Source organism: Dasypus novemcinctus, chromosome 19 (genome assembly GCF_030445035.2).
Source record: "Dasypus novemcinctus isolate mDasNov1 chromosome 19, mDasNov1.1.hap2, whole genome shotgun sequence".
Classification (NCBI taxonomy): Eukaryota; Metazoa; Chordata; class Mammalia; order Cingulata; family Dasypodidae; genus Dasypus; species Dasypus novemcinctus.
Window position 1 is genome coordinate 22594445 of NC_080691.1, and position 13579 is coordinate 22608023.

Below are 13579 nucleotides of genomic sequence, written 5' to 3' on the forward strand. Positions count from 1 at the left end.
GCTTTGAGCAGGGTGCCTGGACCGTGCTTCGCGCCTTTCCACGCCCCGCGGCGCGTTCTCCCAGGACCCACCCTGGGAAGGCACAGGTGCGTTTCCACGGCCAGTCTCCCAGGCGGGGCCCTCCTTCCCTTTCTCCCAGCAAGGCTTGCCCCAAGACAGCCTCTGCCTTTCCCTCTAAACTCTTCCCTCTCCGCTTTTCAGAGCAGACCAGCTAAGGCAGGAGGATGGCAGATGGTGTGGGAGGCAGGAAGAAGACGGAGCTTTTAATTTCCAACTTTGAGTGTCAAGAGGCAATTTCATGCCTGCCGACGTGATGAGAGCTGGGCAAGTGACAGAGGCCGGCAGCTGATGGGGTGCTGGTGCCTGTTTTTTCTCCTAACGGGGTTAAGGGTCCCTCGTGGTGTCCAGCCCTGCTTTCCTCTCGTAGACGATGCACCTTGGCGGCCCGTGGCCCAGACCAGGTTTTGAGTGGAGGGGAAAAGGATTTGCTGTAGAGCCCAGACTGACACCCCATCGTGTACCTTCTGCTCCTCTGCCCCCTCGCTGGGGCCCCCCAGGCAGGCATGTGATTCTCCACCTGTCGTGAGGCCCAGCACGCGAAAGCGCCGGGTCTGAATCCCACCTCTGCCACTTCCCAGCCACGGGGTCTCGGGCAAGCGCTCTAATTTCTCCATGCCTCAGTCTCCTCACCAGTGAAACAGGGGTCGTAACAGTCCCTTCCTCGTAGGGGTGGTGTGAGGATTTAAGGGGGGTAATGTGGACACACAGTAGGTGCTATGTCAGTGTTTGCTTTAAAACAGAAATGGAGCGATGGGAAAGTTTTGGCGGTGGAAGGGGCCATGGCAGCACGACACTGTGAATATAACCAACAGTACTGAGTTAGAGATTTGAATGTGGTTAAAAGGGGAACTTTTAGGTTGTACTTGTTAAAGGCAAGAAGAGCAAAGGCTGGAATTGAAAATGCTATGGGAGCCTTAGAGGTTAGAGATTCTGGATCCTTACGTGAAGTTAAGAGATTTTTCTGAACCTGGTTGGTGTCTATTTAAAATTTTTAAGGAACATTATATGATCCCAACAAAATGTCTTTGTACCAGGCAGGAACAGGAGTCAACCTGGGATTTAGGATGTCAGGCCGCCCACGCAGAACAGTGTCCACTCCAGCTGTAGACTCCTACCATTCTGGAATCTTCTCCTGAGAGCACCATCACCCTCCTGGTTGCCATGAGCGTCCTACAAATGCCACTTAACAGAGTATCTTTCATGTGCTAAGCCCTTAATAAAAACAAGCTCACGGGGATCTTCTCGGGGAGGTTTGTGTGTCCCGTTGTACAGAGGAGCAAACTGAGTTTCTGAGAGCCTTGAGTCTTCTGCCCTGTCTCCCAGCCAGCGAGCCTCCCAGGAGGGATTTGAACTGAGATTTATCAGAACCCAGGGTTACTGACCGTTACTCCACACTGCCTACTGCGTTTTCCATCTGGCTTTACATCTTCCGAAATTACCTTTCAGGCTCCAGGGAGGCTGGTCCATCCACCCCAGTGGCCAACCCGACAGGCAGAGGAAGCAGGAAGAACTGACAGATGAGGAAAAGGAAATCATCAACCGGGTAATTGCCCGGGCTGAGAAAATGGAAGAGATGGAGCAGGAGCGGATCGGGTAAGGCCCGGCCCTTCCCATTCCCACAAGAACTGGGGAGGCGGGAGGGCAAGGTCTCGGGACCCCCTCCCAGGAGGCTGCCCTGCCGTGCATGGGGGTGGGGCAGGGCTGCCCTTGGGGTTTGTCAGTTGTGACTGGCCAGGCCGGGCCACTGCCCAGGCAGAACTAGAATCCTCATCAAGGAGGTGGGGGAGCCAGAAGAAGAAAGAAAAAGCAAAAGAGGAGAGAGTGGGCTCTCAGCGGGTGGGCGAGGGAGCTCTTGGCTGGGGGTGGGTTTGTGGAGGGGAGTGAGGGGTCGCCTGATAGGGAAGTGGCAGCCTGTCACCAGAGGCAGGTGTTGGAGAAGCGGATGCTCAGAGGCGGGCAGATGTGATGAGGCAGCTCAGGTCAGCCCAGGGTGTTCGGGACTCAGAGAGGCGTCGTGGAGCGCGGGCGTGTTGCTGCACCTTTGAGCCTCGGTTTCCTCAGTGGCCAAATGTGGATAAGAACGGGAATGATCCCTCAGTGGTTGTAAAGATTAAGTGAGATGATACGTGTACAGTTCCTGACCCAGGTCCTGGCAAAACTAAGTATCTAATAAGTGGTAGGAAGGAGGGGGAAAGTGGGGTTCATAAGGCAAAGGTAATGAAAGCAAATATGTGGGAGAAGCATGGTCTATAAGAAGGACGTGAGTGGGGGGTGTAAGAGAGGGACAAAATCTACAAGCAAGGACAGTGCTGGAGAGAAAGGGAGCCGTTTGGGGGCAGAAGGGGTGGGGAAAGTGTGGGTGGCCCTCAGTGGGGGAAAGAGAGGGGAGGAGAAGAAGAGAGTGTGGGGGGGGAGCTATTGGACTGGGCGGAAGTTGCTCATCACGTGGGGAGGCTGCTGGGAGGCAGGGAGGTGAACGAGGGATCCTCCAAGCCTGAGATCAGATATTGGAGGGGTGCTGTGACCCTCTCCATCCCCAGGACCCTCCTCAAGCTCTTCTCCCAGGGAAAACCTTTGCCACCTGCGTACAGCTGACTTAGGCACAGAGGTGCCCGCCCATCTCCCTGCCTGCACTCAGATGGATGGAAAATGATGTTATGCATGTGGAGGAAGTGGGTGTCCTTGATTTGAGCCTCTGCAGATCTTTTCGCTCAGGGTAGGCTAGGAAGAGCGAAGGTGCTATAGACAAATGACAAATGCATGCCACATGCCGTGCCGGCCTCCTGCTTGATCCTGCATCAGCTTTCTAGGGTGGTTGCCAGGGGGAGGTGTCTCGAGGGGCTTGTATATAGGATTGGGCTTTTATTATATCAGGAGTGGAGTTCTCCAGGCTGGAGGGCCGTGTGTGTGTGTTTGTGTGTGTGTTCACACAACAATGGACCTCCGTTGCTGGAGGATGGGGCATTTTAAGGGTTAAAGCTGGCTTTTGGAAGCCAGAACTCCCCTCACTTTTTTTATCCCCTGCGTAACACTTACCACCAGCTAACATATTTTGTATTTTACATATTTCTTTAATTCCTGTATGTCTCTCCCCACTAGACCATAGGATTCTTGGAGGCAGGTATTTTTGCCTGTTTGTTCACTACTGTAACCCCAGCATCTGGCAGTAAAATATTTGTTGAGTGAATAAGAGCAATGAGTGAACAATAATTACCCTCTCCCCATCCTGCTTCCGTTCTGCATCTCCTGTTGCCAAGGGGTTGGGGAGTTTAGAATCCTGTAGCCCAAAGTCCAAATTCCCAGGGAAGGCACTCCGATTGGCTGGCTTACGTCAGGTGCTGTGCCTTGTCCAATCAGCTGTGGCCAGGGGTGCCAGGCCATGCTGGGCAAACATGGCTGCAGGGCAGTTGCTAGGGACAAAGCTGAGGATGTCTCTGTGGACTGGGCTAGTCCATGTTAAGGGTCCTAGACCAGGGTAAATGGAGTCCCTGCCTTGTTCTCCATGTCTTGCCTTATCCTAGATTAGCCTAGTGTCATTGGCAAAATTGCATGGTGATTGAGAGCTGGGGCCCCAAATAGAGACCTGGGGTCAAATTCCAACTCTGTGGCTTACTACCTGCGTGACCTTAGGTAAGCCATTTTACCTCTCTGTGCCTCGGTTTCCCCTTCTGCAAAAGGGGGATAACATTAGCACATACTTCTCAGTGACTGTTTGGTTAGCCTTCTGAGGCTTGTCATGGTGCCTGGCAAATGCTCAATAAATGGCAGCAAGGATGAGTTTGCTGAGGAAGGTCAGTTTCTGACATGGGCCGAGACCTCTGTGTTAGAATTATGCCCCCCAGATTCCTGTTTGGCAAGTCCTGGAATTCCAGCAGCCCTTGATTTTTTTCCTGAAGGAGATTTGAGAGTCTTCCGAGGAAGCTCGGGGCAAACCAGGCTTCCCAGAGTGGGGAGGGTAGTCCCAGAGGATGCCGGCTGGGATGTTTCCCACACCTCCCAGCAACCAGCCCTCGCAGGTAGATTGCCAGAGGCGAGCCCAGTGCTATTTGTGTCTTACACGCTCGCACCTGCCCTGATTCCTGCTCTGCCCACGCTTCCCTGGGAGGGGATCGGCGTAGAGTCAGACGAAGGGAAAGTGAAACATCAAACCTGGAGGGAGGCCGAGGAAGGGGTGCCTTCTGGGGCTCCCACTTCGGGACCCAAGGCTGCCAGTGACTGAGCCTCGGGGGCCTCGGTTTCCCCATCCATCCATGAGGCAGGTCGGTGTGATTCTCAGGATCCTTCAGGCTCAGACGCTACAGTATTTAGGGGTGCCTGGTAGAGAACCCCAAACCGCCTTGACACCTGCGCCTCTCAGCAGAGACGAGAGGCTGTGTTAAAATCAGAGCTGGATCTTTGTCCCCTTCCAGGTCCAGAAACCCTCGCTGTGATACTGAGTTTCCTTTTCTAATATCTGAGCGCAAGCCCTCTTGGATAGGTGTGAAATCACTGTAATAAGCATGACAAATCATCATCATAATGGGACCATTGACTGCGCGCTAACTGCCTGCCAAGTGCCATGCTGGCAGACGTCACACGGAGTAGCTCATTATCTGCTCCTCTCAACCCTAGGAAAGAGGTGCTCTCATCACCCCCATTTTGCAGGGGAGGAAGCTGAGGCTCAGAGACGTGAGGTCACTCGCTCAAGTTCACGTAGAGCCAGGAGGCACATCCCTGCCTGGAACTGTGCTCTTACCCACCAGGCGTGTCTTTCCTGAAGGCCTGTCCCCAAGCCCCTTGGCTCTGCAGAACCTGGAGGTGGTAATGGCTTGGCTTTGGGAAGGCACGTTCTGCAGGCTGGAAGCTGGGATCTCTTCTGTGCTACCCCAGTGCTGCTTTCTGCACCTCCCAAGCTGCCAGAAGCGACCCTCCATTCTGCCACGGCTCCTCCAGTCTAAGGGGTCAAATGGCCTCCAGACCTCCCTGGGAGGCGTCCCCTCCCTGGGCAGCTTTGCTAGAGTTGCCCCCTCGGGGAACCCCGGGGAGCCGCAGGCCGTGCGGCAGGACAGAACCAGGGCCCTCCTGGGAACCCCTTTGCTTCTGCCCTCAGGGACGTCTAAACTTCCCCTTCCTACTCAGCCCTTCGCATCCTCAGACAGGAGGGCCTGTGGCAGCAGGGACCTCATCAAGTAGCCTCATTTCGCCCCCTCCATTCCTTATCCTGAGCACTAAGTGGCATCTCAGAGTCGATTCTGCTTGCCTTGACCACTGCAGGCTTTCTAGATTAGTTGCAACACTTTGCTTGCAAGAAAGGAAACCAATTCCAGCCAGGTCGTTGCTGTTATCTACTGCTGTGTGACAAACCACCCACAGCTCAGGGGCTTAAAACACCAACAGCGTGGTCTTTTTCATGACTCTTTGGGTTAAGAATTCATTCGGCTCCCTCCACCTGCTGTTGGCTGGGGCCACACACTCAGCTGCATCAGCCGGGGGCTGAGCTGGCAGGTCCAGGAAAGCATCCCTCGCTTGTCTGAGGCCCCGATGCTCTCCACGTGGCCTCCCTCTCCGTAAGTTCTTTCCTTATTCAGAAATTCGACCAAAGCTTCTTTACAGATTAGCTGGATCCCAAGAGAGCAAAGGTGGACAACGTCAGGCCTCTGAAAAGCTAGGTCTGGAAATGGTAGGGTATCAGTTCTACCATATTCTATTGGGGAGGGTAAATAGATTCCATCTCCTGGTGGGAAGAGGGACACACATGTGCCAGGAGGACAGGTGGTATGGCGGCCACTTTTGAAACTCTATTATGTTATGCCAAAAGGGGGATTTAATATAAGGATTCAGAGATGGCTCAAGGAATCCAAAAGCAGGAACACAGTCTAGCCTCACAAAAGTTCTCCTTCTATTCCCACACACCAGGGAATATATCCATGCTACACCTCCCCAGTTTTTACAGCTCCTTTTAGACCTAATTGCAAAATCCCAGGGAAGGGACTCCGATTGGTCCAGCTTGCCCTGGGTGCCCGCCCCTCATCCAATCAGCTGTGGCCAGAGGTGCCAGGCCATGTTATACAAACATGGCTGCCAAGTGCTTCTCCTGGGCATGACGGGGTCTTTGTGAAATGGATAGCTACCCACAGGGGCCGTCTTAGGGCTTTTATAATGTAGTCTGGAATTAAGCACGTGCCTGAGGAAGTTTGTATTTGCGTTGTTGTTGGTTTTTTCCATTAGTAGGTCCCCTGTGTCCACATTATATTGCCTTCTGGCCAGAGCCTTGGCATCGTGAGGTTCTCAAAGGCATTTGCTCACATATCCTGCCTGCAAAGGGACAGGCAGCTGGGTGGCTTCCATTCAAGGTCAGTTCCCATCAACAGATGGGCCCCAAAAAGTAATTAGGATTTGTCGTTAACCTTGGCGAGCAGACACTGTGATGGAAGAGGAAGTCAGAGAGACGTAGCAGACCTGTTGTTGACAGAATCTGTTGCATTCCCATCACCTCTCCATCTCAGCGCCACCACCCCCCAGCCTTTTGATATGGAATTTTTCCAAACTGTAGACAGAGGGAGAAGTGGATAATAATGCTCGAAACTTGCTATAGCTAATTAGGTAGTGTCCTTTGCTATGGGCGGACAAGCTGACAAGATGTCTGGTCTTTGATGCTCTCTTCTTTTTAAAAGAGGGCTTTTGGGGTTTTTTGGTTTTGTTTTTTTAAAGCCTGGGGTTCTAGGCACTCTGTTGATGGGGACTCAGATGTCTGGAAGCATCCTGATGATATAGGCACATTCATCCATGTGTGTTTGTGCATTTCTTTTAGAATAAATATTCACAGCTTTCATCAGATTTTGGGGAGACTCTGACTCGACCATCCAATGGTAAGAATACTAAATAGTATCTCGGTTTTCCCAGGGATTGGACCAATATTTTCTGATGTGCAGCCAGCCTCAGTACTTCATGAATATGTTTGTCCAAGATGAAAATGAAAGTTTTCATAATGGCTTAATGAGCCCAGTGCCTAGAATAAAAGAGGGATCCAAGAAATAGACGCTGAACTGATCAGCCATAGACCAAACTGACTAAGCCCCTTACTGAATCCCTTGAACCTCATGGTTCTCCCTGGCTTCATCTGTAAAATGGGGACATCTGTAAAATTAGTCTCCAAGTTCCTCGAGCCCCGGGTTTCTCCACTGCAGCTCTATGGGCATTTAAGGACAGAGAATTCTGTGTTGCGGGGGCTGGCCTATGCATTGTAGGACATTTAGCAGCATTTCTGGGCTCTGTTCACTAGAGGTCTATAGTAATTCCACCCCACCCCAGTTGTCACCACCAAAAATTCCTCCAGACATTGTCAAGTGTCCCTTGGAGGGCAAGATCACCCCCTATCGAGAACCATTGCTCTAGCCACTTTGTTGAGTAATTCACAAAGGGGAGATGATAGCATAATATGCTTTTATAAAGCATTATGGGTCAGCAATCTAATCAAAGCTGCAGGGAAAGCCCATCCTGTAATCCTATGGGATAGTCCTATTATTATTATTCCCATTTTACAGATGAGGGAACTGAGGGACAGAGAGGTTAAGCAACTTGCTCAGGGCCACACAGCAGATAAACAGTGGAACTGAGATCACCTTTATCTGCTCTTCGATACAGAGACAAAAATTTGTTGCCGAGCACTGCACAAGGGACTCGCTACATTTCATTTGATCCCCATAATGTCCTCACTAAGAGAGAAACTGTTCTCTCTGCTTTATAGCTGAGGGAACTAACGCTCAGAATGGTTAAGAGACTTGCCCGGGGCTCCCAGCCTTTATGTGGCCAAATGAGGCTTTGAATCAATTCTGTTTTCCACTTTCTCCCTTTGCCTTTTGGGGGTGCAGATGGGGAAAGCAAATGACAAATGATTTCAGGAATTTAGGGAAGGCAGTAGTGTACAGGATGTACCAAATGTTCGTCTGGCTAGTCCACCCATGGGATACCTCGTTCCTCTCCACTGCTGTGGCTTCAACACCGCAGTGTCTCAGCTGTTTCCTAAGATAGGAAAGGGCAGTGGTAGGTGTTGCAAGAGCCCCAGCTGGAGCGCTGGGATGAAATAAAGCCTCCGCTCCTCTGCAGCGGGGACGGCAGCTGGGCAGCTGGACCTGGCTTCCACTTGTCTCCACCCCTCGCAGGTTTCTGTGCCCTTGGGCACGGCACTTCGGGATGCTTCGCTTTCCCCATTTGTCAAGTGGGAGTAAAAAGTAGACAAGACCTCCCAGGTTGTTGACGGGCTAAAGGAAGCCGCGCGTGCACCTGGGTGGTAGGTGCTCACAGACAGGATCTGAGACCCCCGCTGCGTTTACGAGGACTCGCACCTTGACCGGCCTCGCCATTCCAGGCCACCGAGCCTGCTAGCTGTCCTCTCTCGCGCGGCTCCCCAGCGCTGAGTCGGGGTGATCCTCCCAAAGTCCTGAGGCTCAGGCAGAAACGCCTGTCACCAATCCATCCAGCCGGGTGATTAGGATCCATGGCTCCCCGGGGGGTGACAGCAATCAGCAGCGGGAGAGTGGGTGAGTCTGGAGGGCCCCCGGCCCCCGCCCCAGCCACCTGGCTTCCGGGTGGAGCCGCTGGGTCACGTCAGGACAGGCTTCTAGGGACCCGGCACAGAGGCCTCAGGCCCCGCCAGCGCGGCCGTTTCCCTTTCACAGCAGATGGCCCGATCTTGACTTTAGAAGGCGCCAAGTTTAATAAGCTCGACGGCGCTCCCCCCGCCCCCCTTTGTAGCAAAGAGCAGCACGATTCTGGAATTGGCAATATGTGCACATGGGGGGGAGAGAGACAGACAGACACGACCGCACGTACCCGCCCCTGCTTCGCTGTGTTGTCATGAATCCTGTGAAATCACAGCCAGCGGCTGCTTCTCAAGGCAGCCGCTCCTGCCCCATTCTGTTGTTTGGTGGAACCCCAGCATTTAGCCATTACCCCCCCGATTCCAGGATCGGCGCACACACCCGTCGCCCCTCGGCAGCCCGGGGGCCTTCCCTGGGCTCTGTGGCCGGCAGGTTGATCTACTTCCTGGAGCGCTTTGGCATCCACCCCCCTTAGCATCGGCATTCATCCGGATGCCGCCTGGGAAGCTCCAGAGCGGTTGCCCGAATGTTCCTGGCGCTGAGGGGGCCGAGCGTAAGGAAACACACGCCTGTGCGTCCTCACGGGGCTTAGCTCCTTCTCGGAAGGCAGCCAGTGGGGGCCGGGCTCTGCCCAGGGGCAGGGCGCGTGCAGCCGTGTGCTCTCGAGTGTGTGTGGACTCGGGCCTCTGCGCGCGTCCCGCTGGGCCTGTGCGTTCTCCTGCCTCCACGTGTCTCTCCAAGTGTGCATAGGAGGGGCACAGGAGGCCTGTCATGTCTGGACACTGCAGCCCCTCCCGACGTTTAGAAAGATGGATTCCTCAGGCAGGTTATAGCACCCTGGTTAGAGAAAAATGCGAGTACAGGAAGTTACAAAAGCCACTGATTCCAGGAGAAATAGATTAGCAAAAACCACTGCTGACTACTTACCATGTTGCAGGAATTTTACTTAACACTATCTTATTTTACCTTTGCAACAGTCCCAGGAGGGAAAGACTTTGTTTGCCCTAATTTCCAGATTGAAAAACTGAGGCTCAGAAAGGTTAAGGAACTTTCCTGGGGTCACAGAGCTAGGAAGTGGCAATACCCAGAAACAGACCCAGGCAACCTCGCTCAGAAACGACGTGCCGACTCCTGCATTCTAATTGCCTCCTACCTTTGAAGTCCAAATCTGTGCGTGCGCACACACCTGTGTGTGGGGGGACGGGCATGTGTGCAGGGAGTCCACCCTTCCCGGGAGCTGAGCCTGAGCATGTGGGGAAGGAGACGGGAATCTTGCAGAGCCAGAAGCTTGGCTGGTCTGACACCCGCAGCCTGCCAGGGAGGAAGCACCCAAACGTGCTCTGGAGAGGAGGGCTGGAAGCTGCTCCAGACCCAAGGCAGGTGGAAAGAGAGCCGGGGTGGCAGATGGGGCCAGAACGTGGTTGTGGGAGGCAGAATCCATCCTGATCCCCGGAACCTGTGAATATGTGGCCTTAAACATACCGAAGGGGCTTAGCAGTCCACGAAGTTAATGATCTTGAGATGGGAGAGTCTCCTGGGTTGTCTGGGTGGCCCAAGTTATCCCCAGCATTCTTCTAAAAGAGGGAGGCAGGGTAGAAGGGTCAGAGCGCTGGGGAGACTGGAAGATGCTCCACTGCTGCCTTTGAAGACGGAGAGAGGAGCAAGGAGCCAAGGAATGCGGGTGGCCTCTGGGAGCTGGAAAAGGCCAGAAAGTGCATTCTGCTCTTGACCTGGAGCTGCTGCAGCTTCTGAAACTCTCACCACTCTGAGCCTCCCAAGGGCTCCGTTCGCATGCCCATGTGTCGTCTCAAGATGGGAGACTTGTCTCCTCCCCCAAAGGCCCTTTAAGGCTGGGACTCTTTTTTTTTTTTCAAAGATTTATTTATTTATTTATTTCTCCCCCCCCCCCCCCCACCCCGGTTGTCTGTTCTCTGTGTCTATTTGCTGCATTGTCTTTGTCCGCTTCTGTTGTTGTCAGCGGCACTGGAATCTGTGTCTCTTTTTGTTGCGTCATCTTGCTGGGTCAGCTCTCCGTGTGGGCAGCGCCATTCCTGGGCAGGCTGCACTTTCTTGCGCGCTGGGCAGCTCTCCTTATGGGGCGCACTCCTTGCGCGTGGGGCTCCCCTACACGGGGGACACCCCTGCGTGGCAGGGCACTCCTTGCGCACATCAGCACTGCACATGGGCCAGCTCCACACGGGTCAAGGAGGCCCCGGGGTTTGAACCGCGGACCTCCCATGTGGTAGGCGGATGCCCTAACCACTGGGCCAAGTCTGCTGCCTAATGCTGGCACTCTTAAACTGAGGACCCCACACAGTGTGGCCCCATCCACCCCTCCGGCCTTGTCCCCCTCCATTCAGTCCACCAGCCACACTGACTCCTGAGCCCTTTGCACATTCTGTTCCCTCTCCTTGCAGTGCCCTTCCTCTCCCTCTTTATCAGGCTGACTTCTCTTTATTCTTCAGCTCTCATCTCAGCAGCCACTTCCTCTGAGAAGTCTTCCTCCCCAGTCCTGTGCCTCCATTATGAGTTCTCATATCCTCCAAGTATTTCTTAGGGGCGTAATTATGATCTAATATCTGGATCCCTCACTAGCTGCCAGCTCTTTTAGGAAGAGACCTCGTCTCCTTTGTTCGTCATTCAATCCTCAGGGTCTCCTCGGCACATAGTAGGTGCTCCGTAAATATTTATCCAATGAATGAGTAGACCACCCGCCTCCACTCGAACCGCAAGATCATCCAAAGCTGGGAATCCACTTCCCACTTCCCCAAGAGGTCCTTGGTGCCCAGAAGAGAAGAGACACCCCCTCTGGAGCTTCTGGGAGCTTCCTAGGAAATGGGAGGGGCCCACACTTCACCGAGTGCCCAGCAGCCCCCCTAAGCCCCACGCTGGTGATGGGTGTGCTCCCTGGACGCCAAGTGTGCGGCGCAGTCGTGAAGTTGATGGGTGCGTAAAAGACGAATCCAGAGAGTGAAGCCACTTCCTGCCCAGCTAATTGGGCCCTCACTGCGGGAAAGAGGGAGGGGACGTTAGACAGGCAAACAAAGCCAGGCCTGCCAGCTGGGCAGGGATGGATCTTCTCTGTCCTTCAGGGTCCCTTTGGGCCAAAGCAGAATGTGAGGATCCCTCCATGGTGTCCCCAGGAGGAGCCTTAGGTCATCTCACCCAACTCCTCCTCTAGAGGCTGGAAAGGGGGCCCGGAGAGCACTGGTTTTTCAGAGACCTGGTAAGAGGTTGGACTCAAACCCATATCTTATAATTCTTGGCCTAGAATGTTCTTGATCTTCAAAAATACACCTTCTTCTCTAATAGAAAGGTCGCACGTGTTAACTGTAGAAAGGTAAGAAAATGGGGAGGAGTCCGGATCCCTGGGCCTGGGCAGGGACATTAGAAGAATGCGACCAAAGCTGCCCATCCTGCCATCACGGGGTGAAGACCGCTGAGAACGTCCTGGGTGGGCCTCCTTCCTGGTTTTGTTGTCCAGTGCACCTCCTGAAGGAGAGCATGTCCCCAAACCAAGCTTCTGCTCTAACCTAATACAAAGAATTCTGCCTCCTGGGTTCTTTTTTTCCACTTAACATCAACAGGAGGGCGTTTCCCCCGTGACAAGAGAATGTCCATGAACCCAGTTTTCGGTGGCTGCATCCCTGTGTGTCCCACTCTTACCCTGATGACATTTTTACTCAGCGGCTTCTTTCCTCACTGCAGCATTCCTTAAACTGTGGACAGGATTCAGCCACGTCAGAATCTTGCAGGAAGCCACTTCATTTTTTTTGAAGATTTATTTATTTATTTCTCCCCCCTCCCTCCGTTGTCTGCTCTCTGTGTCCATTCGCTATGTTTCTTCTGTGTCTGCTTGTCTTCTCATTCGGCGGCTCTGGGGACTGATCCTGGGACCCTCTGGAGTGGGAAAGAGGCGATCATTCTCTTGTGCCACCTCAGCTCTCTGGCCTGCTGCGTCTCCCACTATCTCTTCTCTGTGTCTCCCCTTGTTGCATCATCTTGCTGTGTTAGCTCTCCACATCGGCTGGCACTCCTGCGCGGGGCAGCACCCCTGCACGGAGCGGCACTCCGTGTGGGTCAGCTTGCCAGGCGGTCCAGCTTGCCTTCACCAGGAGGCCCTGGGCATCGAACCCTGGACCTCCTATATGGTAGACGGGAGCCCAATTGCTTGAGCCACATCTGCTTCCCAGGAAGCCACTTTAAAATGTCGGCTCCCAGCCCCATCCCAACTCCTCAAAATTGTTTCCTGAATTTTGAACACCCTTCACAGGTGATTCAAATGCACCATAAAATTTGGGAACATTCCTCCATGCAGTGGCTCTCCACCCAATCCCTAGCTGAGAAGTTTTACAGTTGGGTCCCCAGGCGCTGTGTTTCTAACACTGGCTGGGTAACTGAGATGTTGAGTGCAGCCCCAGCAGTGCATACAGACTGGGGAAAACACATATTCTGGGGGGAAGAAGCTGAAACGTTTTATCACCAGATAAAGACCCATTTGTAGCTCATGATGTTCCATGACATAGTTTTGCATTAGCTTCCTGCAGAGTTTTATTTCCAAGCTTAAACTCTTTGGCCACTGGCTCCTTCTGTCTTGCGACCCCCAGAGTTGAGATTACAGAGAAGGGGTCCGACCGAGGGGGCTTCGGGGACTCCCCTGCTCATTTCCCATCTCTGAGTAGAGAAGGAAGATGTGTTCCTCTCCTCCCCGCATCCGTCTCTCTTTATTGATCTGGAATGAATTTGCAAGTAACAAGGGTCCCTGAGCTGAGGCATCTGAACAACGATCTTAAATCTGCCATATTTCCATGCCATTTGCTGCCACTAATGGAAGCTAATGAGACACTCCCAGGACAATGTTTGTTAATGAGGCTTTTCACGTGTAGGATTGCGGGATGGAAGGAGCAGGTATCCCGGGAAAGCTGCTGCCGCGGGGGCTG

At 53.4% G+C, this 13579-nt stretch overlaps 1 protein-coding gene across 1 annotated transcript in view; it reads left to right on the forward strand.

Moving 5' to 3' along the window:
• RPH3A (rabphilin 3A) overlaps window positions 1–13579 on the forward strand; it is a 110171-nt gene that overhangs the window by 54901 nt on the left and 41691 nt on the right. Inside the window, exon 4 of the mRNA XM_058280996.2 lies at window positions 1507–1653. Coding sequence (XP_058136979.1) covers window positions 1507–1653 — 147 coding nt within the window. The remainder of the gene's footprint in view (window positions 1–1506; window positions 1654–13579) is intronic.